General features: G+C 45.2%; 2 protein-coding genes across 7 annotated transcripts in view; one reads left to right on the top strand and one right to left on the bottom strand.

The window, feature by feature from the left end:
* SAP30BP (SAP30 binding protein) overlaps positions 1 to 19,293 on the bottom strand; it is a 40,937-nt gene extending 21,644 nt beyond the window's left edge. For 3 of the 4 annotated variants that reach the window (XM_010342418.3, XM_003931725.4, XM_074388981.1), the window contains exons 1-3: positions 19,136 to 19,293; positions 17,685 to 17,794; positions 14,796 to 14,843 (exon numbers count right to left, since the gene is read on the bottom strand). In XM_010342418.3, coding sequence (XP_010340720.1) covers positions 14,796 to 14,843; positions 17,685 to 17,794; positions 19,136 to 19,241 — 264 coding nt within the window. In that variant the 5' untranslated portion in view covers positions 19,242 to 19,293. The remainder of the gene's footprint in view (positions 1 to 14,795; positions 14,844 to 17,684; positions 17,795 to 19,135) is intronic. The other variant, XM_010342420.3, reaches the window with a different exon arrangement.
* Positions 19,294 to 19,428: 135 nt separating this feature from the next.
* The window catches only part of RECQL5 (RecQ like helicase 5), a 45,163-nt gene continuing 37,026 nt past the window's right edge, over positions 19,429 to 27,565 (top strand). For all 3 annotated transcript variants that reach the window (XM_010342417.3, XM_074388978.1, XM_074388979.1), the window contains exons 1-5: positions 19,429 to 20,170; positions 21,106 to 21,227; positions 23,467 to 23,985; positions 24,761 to 24,863; positions 25,710 to 25,821. In XM_010342417.3, coding sequence (XP_010340719.3) covers positions 20,041 to 20,170; positions 21,106 to 21,227; positions 23,467 to 23,985; positions 24,761 to 24,863; positions 25,710 to 25,821 — 986 coding nt within the window. In that variant the 5' untranslated portion in view covers positions 19,429 to 20,040. The remainder of the gene's footprint in view (positions 20,171 to 21,105; positions 21,228 to 23,466; positions 23,986 to 24,760; positions 24,864 to 25,709; positions 25,822 to 27,565) is intronic.

Below are 27,565 nucleotides of genomic sequence, written 5' to 3'. Positions count from 1 at the left end.
GAACCCAGGAGGCGGAGGTTGCGGTGAGCCGAGATCGTGCCATTGCACTCCAGCCCGGGTAACAAGAGCGAAACTCCGTCTCAAAAAAAAAGAATGCCAGCATCTTTAAAGTGCAGCCCAGAAAATATTTACCTAACTCCAAAGTTAGGAATACAAATTAGCAAAATCCTATCAAACCTAGAAATCACACAGCAGCATTTCCGGAGACATGGATCAAAATACAGAACGAAGGTTGGAAGTGCTGGATCCCTAAGGACAGGCAGTTCTCTGCATCATATAATTTCAAAAAGATGAGTCCCAGATAGGGAAGGAGGGGCCCAGCCACACCTCGGTTAGCAATCCATGGTATCTGACCCCAAAGGGAAGGAGGTATGTTGGGGCTTGCACACTGACGGGAGGGCGGACCAGACATGGGGTGGCTCCCTGTGGGCTGCAGAACCACAGGAGTTGGGTGGAGCTTCTGGGAGTCTCAGTTTCAGGTTACTTGGATCAACTGCCAGGAGAAGGCCCCTATAGCAGTGCAATGGAGTTAAGGAGGGGTCAGAGGGAGAATAATGGTCATTGTTCCCCTTTGCATGAGATCACAACTTCCAACAACTACCAGCGTTTCTGCCAGCACTGTTCAGCTTAAGATGTAGTGAGGCCTTCCTTGGAAGGGGGCAGGACAAAGCCACAGCAGGCTTGGATTTCTTTCTTTCCCTTGGGACAATCGAAGAGTGACTTCCATGGCTGGCCTGTCTGCCTGTCTTTCTGTCTCCTGCTCAGATCTGGTCACCACCCAGCAGACCCCTAGACCCCTAGGCCCCTAAAACCCTAGACCTCAGGCTGGGGTAGGTTCTCCCCAGCGCAGCCACTCCACAAGCATCTCAGAATGCCATGTCTCCCAGCTGTGCAAGGCAGCCCTAGTGTTTGTTGAGGAAAAGCCTGAAGAAGGTCATCCAGCGTGCTGAGTGCAGGGAAGTGCCAAATGCTAGGGAGCCCTGGACACTTCTCAACAGTTCAAGGCCCAAATTACAACTTCCAAGAGAAGAAAGAGTGGATGGCTCACAAACCAGCAACGGTCAAGGGCCATTTCCTTCTCTGGTCCTGGGTGAGTCATGCTGTAATTTTTTCCCCTCTTAATCAGCATTCAAAAGATCACAAGGTATAGGAGACAGAACACAGGGGCAAGTGGACTAATAAAACCAAGATGGAAGGACCAAACATATACTCTCCCGCTCGCATAGCGCCCCCCCATGACACCCTAAACATAGGACTACAAGCTAACCTACACTATTCAAGTCTCAAAATAACCCACGAGGTATACATTATTATTTCCATTTGAACACGAGTAAACGTAGATAAAACACAATAAAGCAGCTTTGGCTCCAAAGCCCAGTTATTCTTCAGCTTTCCAACTTCCCACATTTTCCCTCTAGACTAAGAGGCTGCAAAGGGTAACGGTTTGTAGAAAGCTATTCGTTCAGCGACTGGGTATGCCAACAACAAAGGCCAAGAAGGAAAAACACCTCTCCAGGAATGATTCTCTAGCAGGTCACAGAGAGAAGCAGGTATGAACACCCTGGACTTAAGGGAAGGCAGCCAGAATTACTACCTTTCAGCTTAACGATCAGGGGAAACAGCTCTAGAGTCCATGGTGCCCCAGTGAGTCATGTCTGAGTTAACTTGTTCAGAAGGGCTGATCCTGCAGGCTTAATCATATACACCATGGGGGCCACCACCCTATCCTTAGCCTAGAGATTTCCTGGGGACTCACAGAAAAAAATGCTACCAAATCCTGAACTCTACTCAGCTCTTCTCCCTTCCTGGATGAACAGCCACGTGGACTTCCAATAAGAACACGAGCTTAAAGGATGAGTTATTTCCTTCTGACCCAAGTAAAGAACATGGCCCATTTCCTGCTGATCAAAGAACTTAACTAGAGGGAAACTGCAGACACAGCATTCAGTTATAAAAACCCATTCAGATTTTACTAGTGTAATGTGCTTATTTCTGGATTTAATCTACAGAGCTGAAGAAAATACAAAAATGAGGTAAATAGGCCAGGAATGGTGGCTCACGCCTGTAATCCCAGCACTTTGGGAGGCCAAGGCTGGTCTCTCACCAGGTCAGGAATTCGAGGCCAGCATGGCCAACATAGTGAAACCCTGTCTCTAAAAATAAATAAATAAATAAATAAATAAATTTTAAAAAAGGGAATGAGGTAAATGATGTGAAAATCTGTGCTAATGACTGGTGTCACCACAAGAACAAAAGTTAGTAGATCTCAAGGGATTTTTAAAAAACTTCTCCCTTTGGAAATTTTTTTTTTTTTGAGATGAAGTTTCACTCTTGTTACCCAGGAGGGAGTGCAATGGCCCACTCTCGGCTCATGGCAACCTCTGCCTCCCGGGTTCAAGTGATTCTCCTGCCTCAGCCTCCTGAGTAGCTGGGATTACAGGCATGTGCCACCATGCCCACCTAATTTTCTATTTTTTTAGTAAAGACGGGGTTTTTCCATGTTGGTCAGGCTGGTCTCAAACTCTGGACCTCAGGTGAGCCACCTGTCTCAGCCTCCCAAAGTGTTGGGATTACAGGCGTGAGCCACTGTGCCTGGCAAGCGTTCATTTAAAAAAATTTTTTTCTTTATCTTTTTTTCTTATTTTCTTTTTATAGGTTTTGGAGAATGAGTGTTCATTTTTAACTGTTCATTTGTGTCACATTGCTATTATACAGTATAGCAACATTGAAGATGTTTACAGACAGAGACGAAGTTGGATACAAAACATGTTATTATAGGCAAACATACAAGAACAAATATGGTTGTACTGTCAGCCTAACAGGATTAGGTGATTCTTTTTCCCTTTCACAAAATACTTGATCTTGCTACAATAATTTGACAATAATAAAAATAAACACAATATAGAAACATTTTAGGCTAGGAGTGGTGGCTCACACCTGTAATCCCAGCACTTTGGGAGGCTGGGGTGGGCGGATCATGAGGTCAAGAGATCGAGACCATCCTGGCCAACACAGTGAAACCCCATCTCCACTAAACATACAAAAATTAGCTGGGTGTAGTGGTACACCCCTATAATTCCAGCTACTTGGGAGGCTGAGGCAGGAGAATTGCTTGAACCCAGGAGGTGGAGGTTGCAGTGAGCCGAGATCATACCACTGCACTCCAGCCTAGCAACAGAGCAGGACTCCATCTCAAAAAAAATTTTATTTTGTAAAAAAAACCCAAAAAACTCTGTCCATTAAAAAAAAAAAGTCCAGCTTTCTGTTTAAGTGTATGAGAGTGAGTGTGAGCGTGTGTGTAAAAAAAAAAAAAAGTCCAAGCTTAACCCCTGATAGATCAAGTTTGCTCTTCTATTTGGCAGAGTAATTCTCCGTTCTCAGGGCTCTCCAGCAGGGCATCAACAAACACCTGTTTGCAATGCTGCAAAAGGACTCGGGGGTCCTATCTCCTACCACACCATACACCCTCTAAATACCTTCAATATCAGGAGGAATGCAGTCCTATGCTGCTTGTTTATGAAAAGCAACAGCAACTTCCTTTCAGATCTCAGAGTCCTGGAAGGGCAGCAAATATACCAGGAGCCCAAATGGGAAACACTTGTGTTCTGCAGAGATCCTGCAGAAGCGGCCCGTGTTCTGGAGCCTGTGTTCAATAAAGAGAATATCAGATTTCAACCTGCAGTGCTGCCCGCATTCAATTGTTGGCAGGCTCCTCAAAAGTTCTTCCTATAATCAGCAGTCAACAACAAATTCCTGGGAAATTAGCCCCTTAGGCAGTTTTCAGATATTTGATTCTGGTACTTCAAAAGATCTGCAGTAATGCAGGGACTGTGGGAAGGAACTGAGAGGACAGTGGGTAAGGGAATTAGTGAGTCAGCTCTGCCCAATATAAGTCCTCATCTAGACTGTGAGTCAGTAACTCGAGGCAACTGGGAGACCTGGTCTTCTTCAGGGTAGGTATGAATAGCTACTGAGGGAGAGAACCACTCACCCAGCTGGACCAGGCCTCCAGGGGAGGCTAAGTGAGGACTTATCAAGGCCCCTACTCTGGAACTCTAAGACAATCTACTGCCACAGTTCCCGAACTATGCATCAAGGCACCTGGGGTAATGCAGCAAACTCACAAAGCTGCCACAGGATATTTAACAAGACTGTCACAGGAAACACAGCCTTATTCCACATGTCACATACCACACAAACTTATGCATATTATTTTTTCAAGCAGCTACTAAATTGAGGACAGTAATACTTACTGTCTGAAGCTAACGACCTAAGAGACAGAACCATTCATTAGGCATTTCTCTTTTTTTCATGCATCCATTGGTACACAGACATTTCTTTTTCTTTCTTTTTTGCAGACAGAGTCTTGATCTGTGGCCCAGGCTGCAGTGCACTGGCTCAGATCTCGGCTCATAGCAACCTCCTCCTCTCAGGCTCATGATCCTCCCACCTCAGCCTCCCAAGTAGCTGGGACTACAGGCACGCACCACCATGCCTGGTTAACACTTGTAGTTTTTGTAGACACAGGTTTCAGCATGTTGTCTAGGCTGGTCTCAAACTCCTGTGCTCAAGCAATTCTCCTGCCTTGGGTACCCCAAAGTGCTGGGATTACAGGAGTGAGCCTCAACACTCAGCCTCCTTAGGCATTTCTTTTGGTCCTGGAGGTTTGTGAAAAACTATGGAGACACAAAGGGCAGTGAGCCGAGAAATCGGGACACCTTCTAACCTACAGGATGAGGGTATCATCAGACTTAGTGACACTGAAAAGGCCAAGCACTGCTGAAAGTGCACCGCGTTATGCCAAAAGCACCTTCATGCACATCCCCTCACACCACAATCACGACCACCTTAAAGCGGGTCTCATGGCTCTGACTTCCCAGATGGAGCCGAGTGAAGCTTAAGTTATAGGCCTATGATTCCACAGCCAGAGGGAAGCCAGGCCAGGGCACAACCCAGGTCTTCCGACCATGAGTCCACTAGACTGGCTCGAAGTTGTGTCTGAACTCCACATTTTAGTACTACTTTAGGGGTCTCAGAATTTTAAAAATGTTTGCTTTTACTTTTACTGAGTTTATACACGCCTTTAAAAAAAATGTCAGAACAATTCCCTCCAACCCCCACCTGATGCCACCTCTTTGACCCAGAAGACGCAATTTTGTTTTTACAGATGTACGCTCCTGGGCTGGGAAGATTCTTTTCCTAGATCACAGTGTGGACCGCAGCACCTCAGGGAGTTCGGTGTTCCCATCCCTCCCAGTTAGCTGGCAATAGGCTGCTCCATCTTTCTTGCTCCAGGCCCTCAACCCCCATGTTTGTTTTCAAAGGAAGGGCGTGTCAGGGACAGTGAGTGAGTGGAAACAGCTTCATCCACAGGAACTGTAGGAGTGGAGAAAAAAATAAACAAGGGAAACTGACCAGGGCAACCGAGGTAAAAATGGACAAAGGAGAGTGGCGAAAGGGATGTTCGGGTGCCAAAGGTAAACAAGGGGAGGAAGCACTTCAGCCACCAGGCTCTCCTTCCCTGGAGTGAGGTACTGGTCCCAGGACTGTCACTTCTGGTCTGACTTTTTCCAAAACTGCAGTGCCACCTTCTGTTAATTTGTTGCTTACTAAAGAGGCAAAACCAGAAACTTGAAGTTAGAGACAAAAAATAATGAAACAGAAGTGCAACGTGCAGCCTCCTTCTCTAACCTCCCGTTCTCTAGTTTGGGGCAAACAGCACCCACAGAGCTGATCCCTGCTACCCCAGCCTAAAGGACAGGACCAAAGGCTCCCTGCACAGGTGGGCCAGAGTTAGCTCTTATTCATGCTTCCAAACGTGGGACTCTGCGTTCACAGGAACCCCAAACTTCAGAGCAATAAAGACTAGGGCAATTCCACAGTCTGTGCACATTTTCAAGTCAACAGATGATAAAGTTAAAGAACCCTCAACTTTGCTTATATGCATAATGCCCAAGGGACCCCTTGGGGTTTAGTCCGACCTCTACCCACACAGTTCTTTTAAGACATTTATGACAAGTAGTTTCTTAAAACTTGCCTGAAAAACCTCTAGAAACAGGGCTCTGACTACCTTATGAAACAGCTCAACCTACTTTTGGCCGGAGATCACAAAAGATCCTTCCTTACGCGAAGGTGAACTTCTGCGGAATTCTATGGGCAGCTTCAGGTCTGCCTCAGACTGCCTTTGCCTTTTCCTCAGCAGACCTTCAGACACCAGAGCGCTACCACCGGCTCTTTCCAAGTCTTCTCTCCTCCAGCTCTACCTTTTCCTCCCGTGACGTGCTTTTGAGTCCGCTCACCTTTGCTACTGCTCTTCTATGAGCGCACTCCAGTTTAAAACATGAAGTTTGCTCTTCCAAAACAGGCCAACAACACGGTGTGAGCAGCCTGGGAAATGTGTGCAGGAGGAACTGGAAGTGGTGGTCAGTTCAACCAATGCCGCTGAACAAACACCAGACACTACAGAGCCAAGTACAGCCGGCCCTCTGCATCTGTGGCTTCCGAAGCCATGGCCGAAACTCACCTCCGATTGAAAATGTTCATGTGTGTTTTTTTCAGTTGCATCTGTGCTGAACATGTCAGAGCTTTCTGTTTGCCATTATTCCCTAAACAATAGTCTAACCACTAGTTACATAGCATTTACATTGTATCAAGTATCATAAGTAACGTAAAGATGATTTAAAGTATACATACAATTCCCTAGGCTATATGCAAATACTACACCATTTTATATCAGAGACTTGAGCCTCTGAGGAGGGGGTCCTGAAATCAATCCCCACAGATAGTGAGGGACAACTGCATCTTACTTTTAGTTGAACCCCGTAAAATCAATGAGGCAGATTTTATTATGATGATTATTTTCCTGGTGAGAAGAACTGGGGTTAAGAGACTTCCCCAAGCAAACCCCGGTCTCATGGCAGAGCTTGCACTCCTCCCACCATGCCAGGGCTGAATCATTTTACTCTGAATACTAACCCATCCTCAATACAGCTCAAGACCCCATAAGGCTAACAACAAACATTTTCTGAGCAATAAGAACAGCTCTCAAACAACTACTGAATCACTGACCGATGATTTCTGTATTAGAATAGTGGTTTTTCTAAGGGGTCTGCAAAGTCTAACTGTTTTAAGTCATTATTTGTCTTTTTCATTGTGTTGACATTTGCGCAAGCAATGGTGGGTAAACTGCTAGCCTTTAGAACAAATCAAGGTGGCAGCACCAAACTATAGCTATAGTCATTGTATGCTCAGTTGATTAAAAAAAAAAAAAAGCTAGGTGTGGTAGCTCACACCTGTAATCCCAACATTGTGGGAGGCTAAGGTGGGTGGATCACTTGAGGTCAGGAATCTGAGACCAGCTTTGCGAACAGGGTGAAACCCCAACTTCACACACACACACACACACACACAGAGACACAAAATTAGCCAGGCATGGTGGTGCACTTCTGTAATCCCAGCTACTCAGGAGCCCGAGGCAGGAGAATCAATTGAACTGGGAGGTGAAGGTTGCACTGAGCTGAGATCAGGCCATCAGGCCACTGCACTCCAGCCTAGGTGACAGAGTGAGACATCGTCTCAAAAAAAAAAAAAAAAAAAAAAGCCAATTTCACTTAAGAATGTTCTGCTATAGGCTGGGTGTGGTGGCTCATGCCTGTAAACCCAGCACTTTGGGAGGCCAAGGCAGGTAGATCATGAAGTCAGGAGTTTAAGCCCAGTCTGGCCAACACAGTGAAATCCTGTCTCTACTATAAATACAAACATTAGCTGGCCATGGTGGCGCATGCCTGTAGTCCCCACTAATTGGGAGGCTGAAGCAGAAGAATCGCTTGAACCGGGGAGATTGAGGTTGCAGTGAGCTGAGATCATGCCACCGCACTCCAGCTTGGGCAACAGAGTGAGACTCTATCTCCAACAACAAAATGTTCTGCTCTGCCAGAACAGTAAAAACAATTAGTTTTATGACATCTTGACATCTGAATATAAACCTCTTTAATATTTTGTGCAATGACATGAGTGGGATGTATAAATATCTCTGCTGGTTAACAAGGTCAGACGATGTCTCAGGGAAAAGCACACATAGCAATGCCCCTGGGGGATACGCTCCAAGACTCCCAGTAGATGCCTGAAACCTCTGATAGTACGGAGCCCTATATACACTATGATTTTTTCTTATACATACGTATCTATGATAAAGTTTAATTTATAAACTAGGCACAGTAAGAGATTAACAATAATAGAATAATTAGAATGATATACTGTAATAAAAGCTATGCAAATGTGATCTCACTCCCAAAACAGCTTACTGCATGTAATATTTTCAGACTGCAGCTGACCCTCAGGTTACTGAAGCCACAGAAAAGGGTGGACCACTGTTTGTGATTGAGTTACTAGTTGAACTAGCAGTTTTCTTCATGAAACACTTTTTTTTTTTGAGACGGAGTCTCACTCTGTTGCCCAGGCTGGAGTGCAATTGTGTGGTCTCACTTCACTGCAACCTCTGCCTCCCATGTTCAACAGATTCTCCTGCCTCGCCTTCCAAGTAGTAGGGATTACAGGTGCCTGCCACCATACCTGGCTAATTTTTTTTATTTTTAGTAGAGACAAGGTTTCACCATGTTGTCCAGGCTGGTCTCGAACTTCCGATCTCGTGATCTGCCAACCTCGGCCTCCCAAAGTGCTAGGATTATAGCTGTTAGCCACCGCAACCAGCCTTGAAACACGATTTTTATTTGAAAGAATGAAACTAGTTAACTGGACTTGGGTATTTGTTAGACATTTTCTCAAGACTAAAGCCTGTCACTTCAAGGAAAGCTCTGATAGCACATGTTGCAAATGATAAAATTCAAGCTTTCAAAGAAAAATTATTAGAAACACATTATCTTGGAAAATGTGTTGTTCCTTATTGTGGGCTTGCTAAAAGGTTTCCAACATTTAATGATTTTTTTGCTGAGATCAGTGACATCACTAATAAATACCACTTCTTTGATACCACAGAATAAAAGAGGCCAGGCACATTGGTTTACACCTGTAATCCCAGCACTTTGAGAGGTTGAAGTGGGCAGATAATGAGGTCAGGAATTTGAGACCAGCCTGACCAATATAGTGAAACCCCATCTCTACTAAAAAAAATACAAAAATTAGCTGGGTGTCGTGGCACCCGCCTGTAGTCCCAGATGCTCGGGAGGCTGAGACAAAAGAATCGCTTGAGGCCGGGCGCGGTGGCTCAAGCCTGTAATCCCAGCACTTTGGGAGGCCGAGGTGGGTGGATCACGAGGTCCAGAGATCGAGACCATCCTGGTCAACATGGTGAAACCCTGTCTCTACTAAAAATACAAAAAACTAGCTGGGCTTGGTGGCGCGTGCCTGTAATCCCAGCTACTTAGGAGGCTGAGGCAGGAGAATTGCCTGAGCCCAGGAGGCGGAGGTTGCGGTGAGCCGAGATCGCGCCATTGTACTCCAGCCTGGGTAACAAGAGCGAAACTCCGTCTCAAAAAAAAAAAAAAAAAAAGAAAAGAGAATCGCTTGAACTCAGGAGGTGGAGGTTGCAGTGAGCCGAGATCACACCACTGCACTCCGGCCTGGGCAAGAGAGCAAGACTCCACCTCAGGAAAAAAAAAAAAAAAAAAAAAAAGATCTGTATAACTCAGTAAATGATCAATTTTCAAATCACCAATGCCTGATGATATAAAATCATGCATGAGTAAAAGATCCATTCAAAGGGCAAGACAGACCAGTGGATTTTAGGGAAGCAGAATATAAAGTTCACTGATAAGGCCTCATATTCCATGACGTAACTAACCTTTCAAGGATACTATCACTTGTTGAGTTTTGATGAAGTATAAAAGAAGAATATAGCCGGGTGCAGTGGCTCACGCCTGTAATCCCAGCACTTTGGGAGGCTAAGGCAGGTGGATCATGAGGTCAAGAGATCGAGACCATCCTGGCCAACATGGTGAAACCCCGTCTCTACTAAAAAAAAAAATACAAAAATTAGCTGGGCGTGCGCCTGTAGTCCCAGCTACTGGGGAGGCTGAGGCAGGGGAATTGCTTGAACCCAGGAGGCGGAGGTTGCAGTGAGCTGACATCGAGCCACTGTACTCCAGCCTGGTACCTGGCGACAGAATGAGACTCTCTCTCAAAAAAAAAAGAAGCAGCAGCAGCATACATACAATTACCTGACTGAAAAAGCAATTATGAGTATCTAGCCATATTCTATTAAGCCAGACATTAAAGAGACTTATAAAGTGGTGACACGGGGCCATTCTTTGTATTAACATTTTTTTTGGAAGTACTTCTTTTTTCTTTTTTTTTTAAAGACAGGGTTTCATCATGTTGGTCAGGCTGGTCTTGAACTCTCAACTTCAGGTGATTCGCCCTCCTTGGCCTCCAAAGTGCTTGGATTACAGGTGTGAGCCACTACACCTGGCCTAAATTTTTTTTTTTTTTTTTTTGAGACGGAGTTTCACTCTTGTTACCCAGGATGGAGTGCAATGGCGCGATCTCGGCTCACCACAACCTCCGCCTCCTGGGTTCAGGCAATTCTCCTGCCTCAGCCTCCTGAGTAGCTGGGATTACAGGCACGTGCCACCATGCCCAGCTAATTTTTTGTATTTTTAGTAGAGACGGGGTTTCACCATGTTGACCAGGATGGTCTCGATCTCTTGACCTCGTGATCCACCCGCCTCGGCCTCCCAAAGTGCTGGGATTACAGGCTTGAGCCACTGCGCCCAGCCCAATTTTTTTTTTTTTTTAATGAATGAGAGGTTCTTACGTTGCCCAGGTTGGCTGGCCTTGAACGCATAGCCTTGGCTCCTCAAGCGCCAGGACAACTGGCATGAGCCACCGTGGCCCCAGAAATACTTATTTTTTCTAAAAATGTTTTTTATGTTAATATGTAATAGGTTTGCTTGTTTAAGACAAGGTCTCAGTCTGTCACCCAGGCTGGAGTGCAGTGGCATGATCACAACTCACTGCAACCTCTACCTCCCAGACTCAAGTGATCCTCCCACCTCAGCCTCTCAAGTAGCTGAGACTTCAGGCATGCACCATCAAACCCGGCTAATTTTTGTATTTTTTATAGAGATGGAGTTTTACCACGTTGCCCAGGTCGGCCTTGAACTCCTGGGCTCAAGCAATCTGCCCACCTCAGCCTCCCAAAGTGTTGGGATTATAGGTATGAGTAGCCAGCCAGGTTTGTTATTTTAAAATAAATAACTAAAAATGTCTCAGTTTTAACTTATAAGATAGTAAATATCAATACATAAAACCAAACTGAGCAAAAATTCTGAGATCTTCAATTTTTAACTGTGTAAAGAAACCAAAAGGTTTTGAGAACTACTGAAAAAATTAAAAGATCTTAAAAAACCAAAGTAGAAGGGAGAATGCCATCTAGTGGAGGAGACAATTATGACAGTAATCTAATTGTTAAAATAAATGACACTTTTAACAAAGATCCACACTTGTAACCTATTCCATTGTCAGACACTTCATATGCACTGGGCCTGCTGGCTCACACCTGTAATCCTGGGACTTTGGGAGGCCAAGGCCAGCAGACTGCTTGAGTCCAGGAGTTTAAGACCAACCAGGCAATATGGCAAAACCCTTTCTCTACAAAAAAACTTTTAAAAATGCGAGGTGTGATGGCACATACCTGTAGTCCCAGCTGTCTGGGAGGTTGAAGTGGGAGGATTAATTGAACCTGGGAGGTTGAGGCTGCAGTAAGCTATGATTGCATCACTGCACTGCAGCCTGGGCAACAGAGTGAGACCCTGTCTCTTAAAAAAGGAAAAAGAAAAAAAAAGAAAAAAAAAAAGAAAGAAACTTCATATGCTTAAAGCAGAATGTTCAAAATTAAGGGTTTCAAATATAAATAATGTTACATATCAATTTAAAAAAATGTAAAACGGGCATGGTGGCTCATGCCTGTAATCCTAGCACTTTGGGAGGCTAAAGCGAGCAGATCACTTGAGGCCATGAGTTTGAGACCAGCCTGGCCAACATGGTAAAACTCTGTCTGTATTAAAAATACAAAAAATTAGCTAGGTGTGGTGGCTGGCATCTGTAATCCCAGCTACTCAGGAGGTTGAGGCAGGAGAATCACCTGAACCCAGGAGGCGGAGGTTGCAGTGAGCAGAGATAGCACCACTGTACTCCAGCCTGAGTGACAGAACAAGACTCCTTCTCAATAAGATAATAAAAATAAAATGTAAATGTGCCAGAAAGTTCTGGATTTGGGATACATGCTGCTATGTGGAAGGCAGTCTGAGGCCAGCTCAAACAGGAGGATGCCAGGGCCAGGACTGAGACAAGAGTATCACAGAAGACTCATGCTGGGGATCATTTCTAGTCCTTGGAGATGCCATGAGAAATATTCAAGGCCTGGCGGCCACTGGGAATCCCAAAACATCTAAGCTGGCTCTGTCTAAATCTTCCTCCATCACTCTCCAAAAGAACTAAATCATGTTACTTTGAGGATTGGATTTTGTGTTCTGATTTTTGAAGGCTCTTCAACAGGAACAGATATTATTCCATGAAAGACTTTTCATTCCACAATAAGACCTGAAATACACATGACTTGACATCCATCAAAGAACAGGCAGAAATGACAGGGCTGTCCAGCTCTGATGTGGACCGAGAAAGGGAAGCCTGAGCACAAAAGGCACTTCAATCTTTCCAGCTTCACCTTTTTTGGGTCGCTGACCTGGCTCTTTAGTGACTGCTAGCAGACAGCAGTAAAGTCTGTTTCGTTTTTCATGTGGCCCTCACCCTCACTCACAAAGCCACGTCATTCTCCAAGGATTTGCTGCCTGACCACAGTATTTTAGAAGGGGTGGCTGTTGAGTGTATGTACCCTGCTCTTCAGCCAACTTCCCCAGGAGGCCTTCCAGCCTTAAGCAAAGGCTGCAACTGTACCCAGAAAGACTCATGGATCCACATCCTCCCTTCCCTACACAACTGAAACCCAAACACTTAATGGCTCTTCTAGGCTTGTTTTATATGCAGGCTCTAAGTCCTATATACCCTAAACCAGGCGTCCCCAAACTTTTTACACAAGGGGCCAGTTCACCGTCCCTCAGACCAGTGGAGGGCTGCCACATACTGTGCTCCTCTCGCCGACCACCAACGAAAGAGGTGCCCCTTCCTGAAGTGCGGCGGGGGGCCAGATAAATTGCCTCAGGGGGCCACATGTGGCCCGCGGGCCATAGTTTGGGGACACCTGCCCTAAACACTGGGACAGATAAGAATACTATCACTACTGAGTGTTTTCATTCCGAAGCCCAAGCAGAGTTGTGACTGACTTTGAACTATGGGGCCACAGGTCTGCCCCATACCATCTTACCAGTTCTTAGGCCTGGGTTTCGGGTTTTTCACTCAGCATAGAAAGTAGGTTGCATTTACAGTTTTTAGGCGTTCTTTTTTTTTTTCCTCCTGCTTTCTGGTGCCAAAACTTTCTTTCTTAGTAAAACACATTCTTATCTTTCTCACTCACAACCTTCCATGATTTATTTTATTGGCTACACACAGTTCTATCCAATCACAGAATCAGCTTAAATATGGAAAAGCTCACACTGTATTTTCAAATACATTACTGTTTTAGATTATAATTGGGCATAAATTACCTAAATTTTACTAGGTCATCTTGAAAGTTATAACTGGTTTCAAAGCAGTTTCTTTTTTTTTTTTGAGATAGAGTCTCATTATGTCGCCCAGGCTGGAGTGCACTGGCAGATCTTGGCTCACTGCACCTCCGCCTCCCGGGTTCAAGCAATTCTCCTGCCTCAGCCTCCTGAGTAGCTGCGATTACAGGCGTGCAACACCCACCAGCTAATTTTTGTATTTTTAGTAGAGATGGAGTTTTACCATATTGGCCAGGCTAGTCTGAACTCTTGACCTCAAGTGATCCACCCACCCTGGCCATCCAAATTGCTGGGATCATAGGCATAAGCCACTGTGCCCGGTCTCAAAGCAGTTTTTTTTCTTTTCTTTTTTTTTTTCCTCAAAGCAGTTTTTAACTGCAAAATGTGGTCCTTATTCTCCAGGTCTAGAGTGATAGAATTAAGTCGTCTTCTTTGGAGGGTGGGAGTTTGTCTCATAAATAATGACTCTTCAACAAGTAATTTCTAATGCCCGATGCACAGCATAGCAGCTTAACCAACACAAGGGTGTCTTAACCTTCACAACAGATCATTAAGAAGTGTGATAGGAATTGCTGCAAATTACCCTCAGCTGCTACTAGGATGGAACTATGAGAATAGTTACACCATTCCAAAAAAGATCATTCTATATAGCTTACCCAAAAGTAGATAAGCACACCCCTGGGAAAATGAGAATTAGACCCACCAACCCCAAGAGCTGGGAGAGGCCTCATTTTGGTCTGACCTTATAGCCTTTTGTTCACTTCTAGATGACTAAAGAGAATCCAAAGCACACGAGGCGGCCCTTAAAGCTTCCCGAGTCTAGAAACAGACCAATAAACCTGCATGGTGGTGACACCATAAAGCCCCATCTGGGATGCAGAATGCAAATGGGTTGTTGGACTCAGCCCGGCCTCTCGCCTTTCTTGTTGGGAGATATGGCACAATTTGAAAGGCTGGAAATCCAGTCTGTCTCAGGATTTGTTCATTCCTGAGTGTTCTTCAGGTTCTTTCTTTATAAAGCTTTTTTTATCCCAGAAAATGTCCATGCAGTCGCACAGTTTGCCAGTGGGACAGATCTTGACCAGACATACGAACTGAGCCATAATGTTCAAACACCTTGTTTGCATCCAGCCACCCACCACAGCCAACACCAAATACCTTTGGGTCATCAGCCTCAGGTTTTTCAGTCTCTGAATCGTCATCTTCCTACAAGACAAAGAATTTAGAGGATTAAGCTTAAAGGAGCGGGCCTGAGGAGTCTCACATGCATAACTAGGGGCTGGAGCAAACAGCCCATGTACCCAGCTGGGGTCATCCCACGGAGAATCCCTCCCCTACCATATAACTCAGAACCAGAGAGAGATAAGGGGAAAAAAGAGATATTCTGGGGGTGGGGACAAAAAAGCATCAGCAGCTCAAAGTTAGGTTACTCTAATGGTGAGACAGTCCACATCAATGAAAATGCCCCAGGTAAAAATCACAGACATCAAAGTGTGCTTCAGGAAAGAGTAAGATCAGACCACACAATAAAACAGGCAGCGTGTTTCCACTGAAATATCAGTTACTTCAAACCAGGATTATGAGCCTTCTTTGCTTTTCATATACATAGGTAAATCAGACTCAGACCTACCGTAACACTGTTCAACACCAAGTGCCAAGACTTACACACAGCTCTATCACAGCACCTCAACCAGCATTTGCACTTACTAACATCAACACAGGAAGATAGGCATCATGACCAGAGCAAGTGACTTGGGAAAGGCAGGACTAAATGGCAATGCCCAACCTTTCAAGAGTCCTAGTTGAGTTGGCTCTGCCTCTACCCAAGTGCTCACAGAACTGCCAATGACCCATTCTACCCAGTCCTGTTCCTTATCCAAATGAGGTCAGCCTGACACAAAGGATCACACATGGTAAGGCATTCTCCAAAGTGAGCCCACCATTCCACTGAACACTAATGTTGATGCTATGAAGGTCAAAGATCAGGAGCAGATGCTGAATCAGCTACCTTATTAGCTGGCGAAATCCATGTCACCTCCACTACCCAGAACATTCCCAATGCAGAGAAGCCTTTAACTGAATACCCCAGCAAAAAATGATTTAATTTTAAACTGTTATTTTCAACAAAGCTACACTTCAGCCCAAACATTACAGAGCACTCCACATATTAATATAAATGCCACTTGAGAGACTTGAACAAACTAGACTGATGATTTGGAGACTTAACTGTCCTGTAAGGTGCCAGTGAGTCCAAGGCTTTAAATGCAATTTCCATTATCTTCTTAAAATGAAATCAGTCATGCCAAATAAACAGAGATGGAGCTCAGACAAATACAATCACATTTCAGAATGTCTACAGTAAGATCTGATGAGAGGATTTTACTAAAATATGAAACGAAGCTTTAACATGATGAAAATTCATTCTAAGCAAAGCAAATATGAGACAACACTTTATAAACACATTATGCAAATGTACTAAAGAAAAGAGTTATGGATATTAAGCCAGAATGTGGGTACTTCAGAAAAGTCAGAAGAGAAAACAACTTGCAAAACTTTTCTGAATAATTTCAGTCAACTCTGAATTACCAGTATTAATGGATGGGGCTAAAGGCATGAAAATATCTCCCAAATTGCATAATGTACAAAGTACATTTGTTTGTTGTGGAAAGAATTTAATGCTAACATTTACATACCAACATGTAACAAATTTCAAACAAATAATATATTGTGAGTGTTTCAATTAAAACTGTTGCTAAGTAGTCAGATTCGACATCCAGACTCAACACTGCGTGTCTTATGTTAATGCACCAGCCTCAATTTAAATTCTGGCTCATGTTGCTCAGGTGATTATGTATCTAAAGCCTTTCTTGTTAATAATTGCACAGGTTCTCCTTCGCCAGCACCTACTAAACTTCAGGCAAGATTTGTGATCAAGAACTAAGGGCACCATGATAAAAAGTGCCAAGTAAAATGTCAAAAAAGAAGTTAAGAAGGTCAGGCATGGTGGCTCATGCCTGTAACCCCAGCACTTTGGGAGGGTGAGACAGGGGAATCGCTTGGGGCCAGAAGTTTGAGACCAGACTGGGAAACAGTAAAACCCCATCTCCACAAAAAAATTTTTAAAAAATTTTAAAACTTGGGCCGGGCGTGGTGGCTCATGCCTGTAATCCCAGCACTTTGGAAGGCTGAGGCCGGTGGATCACCTGAGGTCAGGAGTTCAAGATCAGCCTGGCCAACAGGGTGAAATTCTGTCTCTGCTAAAAATACAAAAATCAGCTGGGGATGGTGGCAGATGCCTCTAATCCCAGCTACTCAGGAGGCTGAGGCAGGAGAATCACTTGAACCTGGGAGGCGGAGGTTGCAGTGAGCCGAGATCGCACCACTGCACTCCATCCCGGGTGACAGAGCAAGACTCCAACTCATTAAAAAAAAAAAAATTAGCTAGGCATGGTGGCTCCCACCTGTAGCCCCAGCTACTGAGGAGGCTGAGGTAGGAGGATCACTTGAGCCCAGGAGTTCAAGGCCTTAGTGAATTATCAATGATCACACCACTGCACTCCAATCTGGGCAGCAGAGTGAGACCCTGTCTCAAAAGAGAGGAAGAAACAGGCGAAAACTAATTTTCCTTGCTAATCTTAAATAAACTGACAAGATTTCAATGATCCCAACCAAGATTAAAAATAATGCAGAGTTGGTTGTAGATATAAATGATAAACCAATTAGGATGAACACCTGCTATAAATGGAGTAAATCATTTAAATAGGGAAAAATCAACAGAAAATACCAATTGATATCTGGGTTAAATAAAATAATCCATGATCTTTTCCCCCAAATTTCAATTCAAAGATTAATAAAAAATGATCCATGTGAAAATAAATTTTCAAACAGAACTACTGATATCCAACCCAGTTTCTTCCACTAATACCAAACAAAAGAGGGGAGCAGGGGATGAAGCTAGCCATGAAATGGAACACTGTTGGCACAGTTCCAAAATCTGACAAATGAAATTGTGCTTTCAGTAGCTCTGAATTTGAGAGATTTACCTACCGACTGTCTACTGTTCTCATCCTCTTCTTCTTCATAACCATCTTCATCACCACCTAGACGAGAAAAGTCATCCTCCCCATAGGCATCAGATACCAATCCGCCTTTCTCTTCTGAAAAGTTAAAAATAAAGAAAGAAAAAAAAAATCAAGAGTTACAATGTAAGAAAAATGTCCAGAGATTTGAGTGGTCAGGACTATCTCTGAAGATACAAGGGAAACCTAAATTTCATGTTAAGTGACCATAGGCCCAGATTTGGCTCTTTTTTTTTTTTTTTTTTTTTTTTTTTTGAGACGGAGTTTCGCTCTTGTTAACCCAGGCTGGAGTGCAATGGCACGATCTCGGCTCACCGCAAACTCCGCCTCCTGGGTTCAGGCAATTCTCCTGCCTCAGCCTCCTGAGTAGCTGGGATTACAGGCATACGCCACCATGCCAAGCTAATTTTTTGTATTTTTAGTAGAGACGGGGTTTCACCATGTTGACCAGGCTGGTCTCGATCTCTTGACCTCGTGATCCACCCGCCTCGGCCTCCCAAAGTGCTGGGATTACAGGCTTGAGCCACCGCGCCCGGCCGATTTGGCTCTTAAGAAGACCATCATTTAGTGAATAAAATCATTAAAAGGGCAGGGAACAAAACCAAGTATTAAATTCAGTTTCGAATGCTACAAACACGAGATTAACACTATAAAGTTTATGGGAAACCATCGGAGAACTTTCTGACTGCAAGAGACCACACAAACCCACAAAACATGAAAGTACCTAACCTAATCCAATCCCCTTCACTTTCCAGATGAGGAAGCTAAGGTCCAGATACGTTAGGTAACTTGTTCTCTATTGTCCCAAAGAAATCTATTTCCAGTGTGAAACAAACATTGTGCTTCTCAACCTGAGGAGAACACCACCGATAGGTTTTAAAAACTCATAAAATTAAAAAAAAAAAAAAAATCACCCAGGATCCTTAAAAAGTTCACAAATGCTCACATCCTACCCCAGTTTTACCGAATTAGATCATTTCACTTTGGGGATCAGATACGTTTATTTTTAAAAGCTCCAAGATGTGTTTAGGGCACATTGCTAACTAAAAGTTATAAATTTAACAATCTTTACCATCTTCCACCTATGTTTTATTCATCGCTCTCCCTCATCAAACGAGCCCAGAGCGGAACAGGCAGTGGCTCAGCAGCCGCTCCCTCTTTGTTCATCCCTCTGCCCATCACGATAACCGGCATGGAGACTTTCAGTAAGTTTAGGCAGATTAATCGAAACAATGGGAAGGAGATTCTTCACTCCTAGCACAGAGTCTCTAATGCTCTATCTCATCCAGGACCCCGGACATAATTCGAGGTGCGGTACTTGGAGCACAATGACCATCTTGTTCCCTCCCGCCCAGCGAGGGGTACAGTATTCCGGGCAGACACCCGATTCCCTTTTCCAGCTTCCCACTTGGGCCTCACCAGCCGCGCTGCCCACCGCCTCGATTCCAGTCTCGCCATCAGACTCGGGCTCTGAATCTTCCGCGTAAACTGCCAGAGATGACAGAACATTCCTCTTCCCCGCCATCTTATTCCCACATCCCCGGCGCGGCTCACTCCTATGACTTGAAGATGCCGACTTCCGGGCGGAAAGGCAATTTCTTTCGTATCCCAGGAGATCCCGCGCCAGACTGAAAACCAATCAAAACGGCAGTTTTCTGCGCCTGGCTCCGCCCTCATGGTAACGCTCGCGCCACATCATCACTGTGCGACGGATGTAAGATTGTGTGGGTTCTAGAAAAAGCTGAATTCCCAGCGCTTTGGCTTCTCAGAATTGGGATTGTGTATAGAGGTCTTCGAATAGTTCCGGAACCAGCCGGCATCAGCGGTCCAGTAAGGGCCTTTTATTCCCGGGCGGACCACGGCCGGCCCTGATATCTTAGGGTGAAGAGAGGGAGGCGTCGGCCGGCCAAGAGAGAAAATTTGCGGATCTTGGACTCAGGAATAAGGGAGAAGGGGGTCGGGGTCCCGGGGTGGAAGAGCGGTCGTTGAAGCAGGTGGATCTTAGAAAAGCAGTTCCCCCTTCCCCAAACTGTTCTGAAGACATTTGTGTTTCTTCTGTTGATCTTGTTTCTATCTGTGCTATACCGTGGCCTGGAAGAGTTCAACGTTTTTATATTCATTGAGCGTAAAAGTGGAGATGTTAATTACCCAGGAATGTATTGCTTGAGTCAATTCACCTTCAGCTTTATTACTTAAACATAGCATTTAAGTGTAATATAGGAAGTTTTTACTCAGAAAAAGCTGTATTTTTAAAGCAAAACAGGGTTCTCGTGGCAACCTTTTACCGCCTTTGCCTTAATCTTGGGCCACTGTTCTTGGCTAAGATGAGCACCCACCATACCTCCTTTCCTTTTGACCCTGAGCGGCGAGTCCGGAGTACGTTGAAGAAGGTCTTTGGGTTTGACTCTTTTAAGACGCCTTTACAGGAGAGTGCGACCATGGCTGTAGTAAAAGGTAACATTACCAAGCTACCTTCCTTTAAATTCATGCTGGCTATACCATAACACTGCGGCAGAACACTCTCCTCCTGACCCTTTGTACCGCCTCACCTTTGGTCCATAACTAGATTTGAAAGTGTGTGAAAGTTGTCATCCAAAGCTTGTAGTTTTGTTTATTTGTTTTAATTAGAGATGGGGTCTCACTGTGTTGCCCAGACTGGTCTCCAAATTCTGCTCTCTGGCAGTCCTCCCACCTCGGCCTCCTGATATGCCGGGATTACAGGCATGAGCCATCACGCCTGGCCCGAAGTTTGTAGTTGTAATGGCAGAACCACCCAGCTGTTCAATAGTTCATAGCCAGATCTATACATGGTCTTTGAAAAACAGTTTAGATTCCCATTATTGTTTGTCTGTACACACAAACGAACAGCAGCAGTGACGGTGGCAGGAATAACTTAGTCACTGGCCTTGTAGAGAATTCCCTTGTGGAAGATTAAGTGGCCTGAGTCCCAGATAAAGAAAGAGTAATAATGTTATAAACCTGAGATTTGGTGACAAATGAAAGTTGCCAAGAGGCAAGCAGCAATGTAATATTAATGATACATGTTTAAACAAAAGCCCTAAGGAATGGCCTTCCATGTCTACACAGGTGTGCCCACTCACCTAGCAGTACTCTGCTTCCATGGCTGTTTAGTTCAATAATTGATACCGCAGCAGACTCAGACTTCTTAAGTCTTGTTTTTATTACCATTACTAGAAATGGTTTGTGCACGTATCCAAATTTCCCAGGATCCCTGCCTTTTTTCATAGAAAGGACAAGAGGGGAATTGTGAGACCCTCCCATGTGGGAGACACTCCGCTAGGTGCTTTTCCTATATTCTCATTTAATTTTCAACAACCTCAATGAAAAGGCAGGAAGCACTGAGATATTGTTGTCTTGTATTTTTGCAGGTAACAAGGACGTCTTTGTATGCATGCCCACAGGGGCAGGAAAATCCCTGTGCTATCAGCTACCTGCACTGTTGGCCAAGGGCATCACCATTGTAGTCTCTCCTCTCATTGCGTTGATTCAGGTGAGGCTTAGGGCAATAAAGATGGTAGCCCAAAAAGATTCGGGGAAGGTGTTTTGATGCTGGAAATTTCACTTCTCTATTGGTCTTTTGCCTCTTCTTTTATCTTCTTTTTTTTCTTTGAGTCTCACTCTGTTGCCCAGGCTGAAGTGCAGTGGCGCAGTCTCAGCTCACTGCAGCCTGTGCTTCCTGGGTTCAAGCAATTCTTGTGCCTCAGCCCCGCAAATAGCTGGGATTACAGGCATATGCCACTATGCCTGGCTAATTTTTGTATTTTTAGTAGAGATGAGGTTTCACCATGTTGGCCAGGTTGGTTTCAGACTTCTGACTTCAAGTCATCTGCCTGCCTCGGCTTCCCAAAGTGCTGGGATTACAGGCATAAGCCACCACACCTGGCCCTGCCTCTTACTTTTTATGATTTGCCTATCTCATTCTCTATATTGGGTTTCTGTGTTTCCCCAGTGTAGCATTCTCCACTGGTGCATATCACTCTAGGGGGTTACGAATGACTCCTCTGAGGTCCCTCACCCTTCTTTATTATTTTTTTTGTCCAGAGGAGTATGAAACTGTATTTGTAGGCCGGGCATGGTGGCTCAAGCCTGTAATCCCAGCACTTTGGGAGGCCGAGGCGGGTGGATCACGAGGTCAAGAGATCAAGACTATCCTGGTCAACATGGTGAAACCCCGTCTCTACTAAAAATACAAAAATTAGCTGGGCATGGTGGCACGTGCCTGTAGTCCCAATTACTCAGGAGGCTGAGGCAGGAGAATTGCCTGAACCCAGGAGGCGGAGGTTGTGGTGAGCCGAGATCGCGCCATTGCACTCCAGCCTGGGTAACAAGAGCGAAACTCCGTCTCCAAAAAAAAAAAAAAAAGAAACTGTATTTGTACACACATAAACACTCAGTCTCGTGTGCACACATGTGTACTCATGATGCTGGGATAGAAGTTGCCGATGGATAGATAGGTTGATATGGAGAAATCCAGTGTCTTGCTTATTTTGGTAAGGGTACAGTATGAAACAGAAAAAAAGATGAGAAACTGGCTAGAGCCTTGTTAAGAGCCACTCTACAGGTGTTCTGACTATTTAAGGCCTGCAGATGGGCTGATAGAATCGGAATTGAGGAAGTGTGGCTGTGTGGGTAAGAGCCATTCACCATGGAGAAAGGTAGAGAGGGAAAAACAGTAATAGCTTGGTGAATGTTCACCAGGTCCTAGGCTTTGTGCTTTGTGTGTTACATACATTAATTTCATCTCTGAGATGTAAATTTTAATTAATACAACAATTCTATTAGATAGAATTGTGTATATTGTTCAGAGGGTAAGAAACAGTGACTGGGCTTGTGGTGATTAAGTGAGCCAGGATTAAATCTAGGTCTGTTTGACCTCAGAGCCTGTCCCCTAAACCACTTTACCTTCCATACAGGCTGAGCATCCCTAATGCCAAAATCTGAAACCTGAAATGCTCCAAAATCCAAAAAATTTTGTTGCTGATATGACACCGCAAGTGGAAAATTCCACACCTTTCTGACCTCATGTGATGGGTTGCAGTCAAAACTCAGTCAAAACTCTTTTTTCATGCCCAAAATTATGAAAAATATTATATAAAATTACATCTAGCCGGGTGCGGTGGCTCAAGCCTGTAATCCCAGCACTTTGGGAGGCCGAGGCGGGTGGATCACGAGGTCGAGAGATCGAGACCATCCTGGTCAACATGGTGAAACCCCGTCTCTACTAAAAATACAAAAAACTAGCTGGGCGTGGTGGCGCGTGCCTGTAATCCCAGCTACTTAGGAGGCTGAGGCAGGAGAATTGCCTGAGCCCAGGAGGCGGAGGTTGCGGTGAGCCGAGATCGTGCCATTGCACTCCAGCCTGGGCAACAAGAGTGAAACTCCGTCTCAAAAAAAAAAAAAAAAAAAGATTACATCTAGGTTATATGTATAAGGTATAAATGAGAGAAAAAATGAATTTCATTTAGACTTGGGTCTCATCCTCAAGATATCTCATTATGTATATGCAATATCTGCAAATATTCCCAAATCCAGAAATATCTGAAATCTAGTACACTTTGGTCCCAAGCATTTGGGATAAGGGATATTCAACCTATACTACTTCTATGCAAAGAGAAGTCATATTGGAGAATGGGGGGAGGACAATTTATGACTAGGAAATCCTCTAGGGACTTGCAGTGATGTTTACCTGAGTCCTGAGGGCCAATTATAGCCCCTTTCTCTTCTCTTAGGACCAAGTGGACCACTTGCTAGCCCTAAAGGTACGAGTAAGTTCCCTGAACTCGAAGCTCTCTGCACAGGAAAGGAAGGAGCTGCTTGCTGACTTGGAGCAAGAAAAGCCCCAGACCAAGATTCTGTACATCACCCCGGAAATGGCGGCTTCATCCTCCTTCCAGCCCACCCTGAACTCCCTGGTGTCCCGCTACCTGCTGTCTTACTTGGTGGTGGATGAAGCTCATTGTGTTTCCCAATGGGGGCATGACTTTCGTCCTGACTACTTGCGTCTGGGTGCCCTGCGCTCCCGCCTAGGACGTGCCCCGTGTGTGGCTCTGACTGCCACAGCCACCCCACAGGTCCAAGAGGACGTGTTTGCTGCCCTGCACCTGAAGCAACCAGTTGCCATCTTCAAGACTCCCTGCTTCCGGGCCAATCTCTTCTACGATGTGCAATTCAAGGAACTGATTTCTGATCCCTATGGGAACCTGAAGGACTTCTGCCTTAAGGCGCTTGGACAGAAGGCTGATAAAAGGGTGAGGCACTGAGGGACAAGCAGCTGCTAGAGCATTGGGGTGCAATATGGAGATGGAGATGGGTCTTCTAAGACCTTTGCTTTTTCTAACTTCCTCAGCCAGGCTTCTTAAAACTCGTGCACAAAGATAGTTGTCCCTTTGGTTTCCTGGCATTGTCCTTCTTACTGGGGTTCCCTTGTCCTGGATCCTTCTTGGAAGGCAAGCAGCCAGCCTCTCTGTGTGAGGCCTCTGCAGACCCATGCAGAATTAGAGAGGAGGAACCAGAGAAGTTAAGTAGGTTGAGTTTTGAGCAGCTTTGGGCCTGCTTTTAAAATTTTTAAATTAAAACATTCATAGGTAATAAGGATTATCTGTAAATCTGTTGCCCAGGCTGGAATGCAGCCTCTAACTCCTGGCCACAAGCGGTCTTCCCGCCTCTGCCTCCTAAGTAGCTAGGACCACAGGAGTGTACCACCATGGCCAGCTAATTGAAAAATTTTTTTTTATAGACATGGGATCTTTCTGTGTTGCCCAGGCTGGTCTCTGATTCCTAGCCTCAAGTGATCCCCCCACCTCGGCCTCCCAAATTGCTGGGATTGCCGGCATGAGCCCTTGCAGCCAGTCTGGTCCTGCTTTATATAAAGTGGCAGAGCCTTGCTGGGTGTCCTGCCTCAGAGGGGACCGTGAAGCTGACGAGGGAAGGAACACATAGCTTCTTTTAGAGCAGGGTGCACTACATTGGGCCGATTGTTCTGTTCTTGCCATGCTTATTTTCTTCCTGCATCTCCCCATTCAGTTGTCTGGCTGTGGCATTGTCTACTGCAGGACTAGAGAGGCTTGTGAACAGCTGGCCATAGAGCTCAGTTGCAGAGGCGTGAACGCGAAGGCTTACCATGCAGGTAAGGGGCGCCCAAGGCCACGTGGGTCTCTTTACCCTCAGAGGCTTCTCAGCAGGTCTCTTGTTCTTTACAGATCCTGATTATCAGGTGACCCACCGTCTTATCGCAGATACTCAGGCAAATCTAAAGTGATTCACTTAAAGCCTCCAAAAGGAGTCTAGACATGAATGAAGTCTAAAATGAGAATTGTGACTCCTGAGTTCTTACTGTGTGCCTACCCAGCAGCAGGTGATGAGGCTTTTTGTTCGTTTTTGTTTTTTGAGATGGAGTTTCACTCTTGTTGCCCAGGCTGGACTGCAATGGCGTCATCTCGGCTCACCGCAACCTCCGCTTCCTGGGTTCAAGCAATTCTCACCCTCAGCCTCCCAAGTAGCTGGGATTACAGGCATGCACCACCATGCCCAGCTAATTTTGTATTTTTAGTTCGAGACTAGTCTCCATGTTGGTTAGGCTAGTCTCGAACTCTCAACCTCAGGTGATCTGCCTGCCTTGGCCTCCCAAGTGCTGAGGTTATAGGTGTGAGACACTGCGCCTGACCTGGTAATGAGTTTTTGCAAGCCCAGGTAATAGTGTTGTAGGAAGAGCAAAAGCTTTGGAGGCCAACAGGTTTGGGTTTGAATCATGGCCCCGACGTTAACCGAATGCTCCATGCCACACATGGACTAGGGTCTTTGTGTCTGTCAGCTGAGGTTCAGTAAAGTTAAGTGCCTTACGTAAGATCAGACAGCTGGGAGGTGAAGGATTCAGGGTTTGTGAAGTGCCTAGCACAGTGTCAAACCCAAAATAGACCTCGGGTAAACCCGAGGGAAATGTGAGTTGCCTTCTAAATCTTTCTGTCTTTTATAGGGCTGAAGGCTTCTGAAAGAACGCTGGTGCAGAACGAGTGGATGGAGGAGAAGGTCCCTGTAATTGTTGCAACCATTAGTTTTGGGATGGGAGTGGATAAAGCCAACGTCAGGTGAGCTTTGGTTCTTGCCCTGCCTTCCCGGTCTGGTCCTGGCACAGGGTGGATTGCCTAGTGCTGTGCCCAAAGGACCAGATTCCTGTGCTCCTTCGAGGGCCAGAGGAGAAGGAAGTTTCAGGAGGTAGTCCTTAGAACACAGCCTGAATGTGGACAGTTCCCATGTGGCCTGCTCCCAGGTGACTGCACAGCGAGGTTCTGCCACCCCCAGGATGGGGCAGTATGCAGTTCGTCAGGCTTGTCCTTTCACACAGCCCAGTTCACTCATATCTCAGTAGGCAGATCCTATGAGGAGGTGGGAATAAAGTAACTATAGTTGTGCACCTCATATTGATGTTCTGGTCAATGACAGAGTGTGTAGACTGGGATCTTGTAAGGTTATAATGGAGTTTAAAAATTCCTATCACCTAGTGATTTGTGTTACAGTTGCCTACAGTATATTCAGTACAGTAACACATGATACATGTTTGTAGCATAGCTGTGTAGCCTGCAATACCATCTAGGTTTACATAGACTATCCACTGTGATGTTCACAATGATGAAGTCTCCTAACAAGTCATTTCTCAGAACGTATCCCTGGCCGGGCATAGTGGTGCACACCTATACTCCCAGCACTTTGGGAGGCCAAAGCAGGTGGATCTCTTGAGTCCAGGAGTTTGAGACCAGCCTGGGCAACGTGGCAAAACCTCCATCTCAACAAAAATACATAAAAATCCGCGAGGTTTGGTGGCGTGTGCCTGTAGTCCCAACTACTTGGGCTGAAGTGGGAGTATTGCTTGAGCCTGGGAGGCGGGGTTGCAGTGAGCTGAGATTGTGCCACTGCTCTCCAGCCTAAGTGACAGAGCAAGACCCTGTCTTAAACAGACAAACAAAAAACCACCAAAACACAAATTGTATCCCCATCATTAAGTAAGGTATAACTGTATTTTAAGCTGTTCCCTGTGAAAGGTCAAAGGCAAAGCTCTTAGGACCATCATTTCTTATTACTGCTTACTAATAGTCTAGAAGAGTCAGTGCATCCCAGCCTCCTAGCCTCACACTGGCAACTATTAGGAAGTCTTTTATGTCTGGCCATGACCTTCAAGAGGCATTTTGGGCTACAGCCTGAAGCCCTTTGCTCTGATTAATACCAAATAATAATATCTTGTATGATTTATGGAGCATGTTTGGATACATGGTCTTGGTGAACCTCGTAGTGACCCCGAGTTAGTCAGGGTAGAGATTTTATAGTGCACTATATTTGAAAGAACACCAGCTTTAGAATCAGAGTTCAAACCCTGAGTCTGCAGCATGGTGTAGTGGCTCACACTTATAATTCCAGCACTTTAGGAGGACCAGATGGGAGAATTGCATAAGCCCAAGAGTTTGAGACCAGCCTGGGCAACATAGCAAGACTCCACCTCTATAAAATTAAAAATTAGCCAGGTATAGTGTTAGGTGTCTGTAGTCCAGGCTACTTGGGAAGCTGAGTGGAAGGATCACTTAAGGCCAGGAGATTGAGGCTGTAACAAGCTATGACTCTGCTACAATATTGTAGCCTGGGCAACAGAGCAAGACCCTATCTTAAAAAATAAAAAACAAGTCTGGGCACGGTGGCTCACGCCTGTAATCCCAGCACTTTGGAAGGCCGAAGCAGGTGGATCATAAGGTCAAGAGATTGAGACCATCCTGGCCAAACGGTGAAACCCCGTCTCTACTAAAAATACAAAAATTAGCTGGGCATGGTGGCTTGCACCTGTAG

Source organism: Saimiri boliviensis, chromosome 17 (assembly GCF_048565385.1).
Source record: "Saimiri boliviensis isolate mSaiBol1 chromosome 17, mSaiBol1.pri, whole genome shotgun sequence".
NCBI classification, from domain to species: domain Eukaryota; kingdom Metazoa; phylum Chordata; class Mammalia; order Primates; family Cebidae; genus Saimiri; species Saimiri boliviensis.
The sequence above is the reverse complement of the archived record's forward strand: the minus strand, read 5'-3'. Positions and strand labels throughout refer to the sequence as shown.